The 3737-nt window shown below is 46.0% G+C and overlaps 1 protein-coding gene across 1 annotated transcript; it reads left to right on the forward strand.

Moving 5' to 3' along the window:
• The first annotated feature begins 746 nt into the window (after window positions 1–746).
• On the forward strand, window positions 747–3123 carry LOC141148636 (E3 ubiquitin/ISG15 ligase TRIM25-like). Its single transcript, XM_073636260.1, has one exon. It carries the CDS (start codon window positions 884–886, stop codon window positions 2438–2440), a length of 1557 nt encoding a protein of 518 aa, XP_073492361.1. The 5' UTR covers window positions 747–883; the 3' UTR covers window positions 2441–3123.
• The last annotated feature ends 614 nt before the right edge of the window (window positions 3124–3737 follow it).

Below are 3737 nucleotides of genomic sequence, written 5' to 3' on the forward strand. Positions count from 1 at the left end.
ATTCCGATAAGCCCCCCGCACGCAGACTCTGACAACCAACGGCCAGGAATGTCAGGAAGAGGCCCTTGTCCCCATCACAAAACACCCACCCACCCACCCCCATGTCGAGGGTATGTGGCCTGGCTTGTCCCCCCCTTTCCTGACCTGCCAGGCTGCATGCTCGGATAAGGGTCTGGCATCGTCTTTGGGGGGAACCCCACGCCAGTTTTTTTTTTTTTTCATTTTGGTGAGGGGTTCCTCTTCAAGATCCTCAGCGCACAAACCGCACCGGAAGTGGGATCATCGTGATCCGACTTCTGGTGCGACATCTATACAAATCAATGGGCTCTCATAGGGAACCATTGGTTTTGACATGTAAAAAAAAAACACTTGACGAGGCTTAACATGGCTGTATCCAGCGTCAAGCTGCGTTTAGCAGCTTTTACCAGTGTCACACATTTTTTACAGCTCTAACGCCGGTCCTTAGAAAGCGCTGGCCCTGGGTTTTTTTGCAGCTTGAAAACGCCTATGTCACTTACAGCTCCTAAAACCCTGTGTGTGCATGGACACATAGAATAACATGGAGAGGTGTTTTTAAGCTGCAAAAAAAACCATCTGATGCTGCTAACAGCAGCTATAAAAATGCCCTGTATGTATGAGGCCTTAAGCAAATAATATAAGAGACCTCCTCAACCAATATCATGTAGAGTCGCTGTATTAAACTAGAAAAAATAGAGGGTTAAGTGAACAGGGAGGATCTTGTTTGGTATGATCTTGTTTTGCTCACTTCCTGATAAGCGTTCACAGAAATACTTTCACATTCATCTCCGTGTATGGGGCAGATCAACCGCTCCCAGCTTCTCTTCTGAATCAAGTTGTAGAAGAAGTTTATTTTTTCACCAGAATGGCAACTTCTAGCCTGAGAGAGGAGCTGAGCTGCTCCATCTGCCTGAACCTTTATAAGGAGCCCGTATCACTGAAATGTGGACATAACTTCTGCTGGGATTGTATAGTGACTGTGCTGGATACACAGGAAAAGGCTGCTATTTATTCCTGTCCGGAATGCAGAGAGCCATATACAGAGCGCCCTCCACTAGAGAAGAACAGAAAGTTGTGTAACATTGTGGATAATTTCAGATCTGCTCACCCGGAGGAAACAGAGGTCTTCTGTACGTATTGTAATCCTCCTGTATCAGCTACTAAATCATGTCTGCTATGTGAGGCCTCATTTTGTGATATACACCTAAGTAATCACAGTAAGTCACTGCACCACATTTTAACTGAACCCACAACATCATTTGATGACAGAAAATGTCCCATACACCAAGAAATCCTGAAATATTACTGCACAGAGGACAGTGCCTGTATTTGTATGTCCTGCTGGGTGGCTGGAGACCACAAAGGACACCAAGTGGAGCTTCTGAATGTGGCCTCTGAGAAAAAAAAAGAGAAACTAAAAGATGTTACTGAGAAACTTAACACTGAGAGACAAGAGACTGAGAAGAGTATGCAGAATATGGAAAATCACAGGACGGGAGAGAAAAGAAAAGCAGCTGATGTCACCAAGAGAGTCACTGAACTGTTTAGAGACATCAGAAGACATCTGGATGATGTAGAGAAGAGAGTCCTGACTGAGGTCTCCAGACAGGAGGAGAAGATCTCTCAGTCAGTCTGTGATATGATCCAGAAGCTGGAGACACAGAAGGATGAACTGTCCAGGAAGATTAATGAAATGGAGGCCATATGTAACATCACAGATCCATTAACTGTGCTAAAAAAAGAAATGATCTGCGATGGCATCAGTCCTAGTAGCGGTGATGTAGGAGATGCTGGATGTCTGGATGAAGGAATGATCTCACAGATGCTCCACAGAGGACTTCACCACTTTACCAACAGTCTGATAGGTCTGAAGACAAAGAGACAATTCTCAATAATGGAGAAATCAGACATCCTACTGGATATAAAAACAGCCAGCAATCGCACTTTTATATCAAAAAATCTCAAATCAGCTTCTGGTAGCAATAAACCAGAAAACAAACTGGATGGTCCAGAGAGGTTTACAGTCCGACAGGTACTAAGTACACAGAGCTTCTCATCAGGGAGACATTACTGGGAGGTGGATGTGAGCGGAGCAAAGGAATGGCTGGTTGGGGTGGCCGCTCAAAGCATGGAGAGGAAGACAGATGGAATTGAATCTTTCATAGGTTATAATGACAAGTCATGGGGTCTGACTTATAGAACATGTCTCCAAGCCCGGCACAAAGACTCTGTTTATAAAATAGACTCCAACTCTTCTCTAAAGACTGTTGGGATCTATCTGGATTATGATGAGGGATATCTGTCCTTCTACCAGCTGTGTGATCCCATAAGACACCTCCACACCTTCACTGCCACCTTCACAGAGCCCCTCCATGCTGCTTTCTTTGTGTTTGAAAATTCCATCATTAGAATAATAGAGTAAAAATGTATTCTTAGTGCTGGGCTCTCCAGTGTTATTTTACAGTACAGGGCCCCACCACAGTATAGAGAGCCTCCACAGTATAGGAGCCCCATACAGTACAGAACCCACCACACAGTACAGAGCCCCACCACAGTATAGAGAGCCTCCACAGTATAGGAGCCCCATACAGTACAGATCCCACCACACAGTACAGGGCCCCACCACAGTATAGAGAGCCTCCACAGTATAAGAGCCCCATACAGTACAGAACCCACCACACAGTACAGGGCCCCTCCACAGTATAGGAGCCCCGTACAGTACAGATCCCCCACACAATACAGGGCCCCACCACAGAATATAGTGCCTCAACAGTATAGGAGCCCCATACAGTACAGGGCCCCACTACAGTATAGAGAGCCTCCACAGTTCAGGAGTGCATATACATTACAGAGCCCTGCACACAGTACAGGAGCCCCCCAATGCAGTAGGGCTCTCCCACCACTTACCTGAGAGAGCCAAGGTGAAGCTTGCAGGCGAAGCAGCACGGCTGGTGCCAGTGCCGGGACAAGGGGAGGGCCGGAGGGGCGGCTGCCCTGGGCACTGTGGTATCATGTGAGGTGGGGGGCACCACAAGGAGATTGGGGGGAGGGGATTTGTGTTGGAAGGGAGAACTTGTGGTAGCAGGGGGTAACGAATTGTTCTAGGAGGGAACATTTGAGGGGGGGGGGGTGCTAAGTGTGGTCATCCAGGGGGTTTGTGATGAGAGGGGGGAGAAGATTTGTGCTGGGAGGTATTTGAAGTGAGGAGGGGAGAAGATATGTACTAGGAAGGGAAATTTTAGGGGTAGTGGATTTGTGCTAGGAGGGGTGATTTTTTTGGGGGGGGGGGCATTTGAGCTGGGGAGATGTGGGGGATGAAGGGGTCAAAGATTTGTGGTAAGGCGGGGGGGGGGATTTCAGCAGGGGGGTGGATTTGTACTGGGAGGAGGGGAAATTTAAGATGAAGGGGGTAATCCTGCAGATTAGTGCTCAGTGTTATTGTGGGGGGATTTTTGCTGACATATAAAAAAATAGAAAATAAAAAAATATATATACTGCATATATACGGTATGTACAATTGCTACACAAGTCATATTGTGGGGGGATTTTTGCTGACATATAAAAAATAAAAAATAAAAAAATATATATACGGTATATATACGGTATGTACAATTGCTACACAAGTCATATTGTAATTACATGTTATTAAAATTGACCTTTCCTTTTCAGTCTGCAGCGCTATATTTTTCTGTAAAATGAAATGCAATATGGCAGCCTGG

This window comes from Aquarana catesbeiana, linkage group LG06 (assembly GCF_042186555.1).
Source record: "Aquarana catesbeiana isolate 2022-GZ linkage group LG06, ASM4218655v1, whole genome shotgun sequence".
NCBI classification, from domain to species: Eukaryota; Metazoa; Chordata; class Amphibia; order Anura; family Ranidae; genus Aquarana; species Aquarana catesbeiana.

Excerpts from the sequence above, each read along its gene's own strand:
- LOC141148636 (XM_073636260.1), top strand. The coding sequence starts at position 884 with ATGGCAACTTCTAGCCTGAGAGAGGAGCTGAGCTGCTCCATCTGCCTG.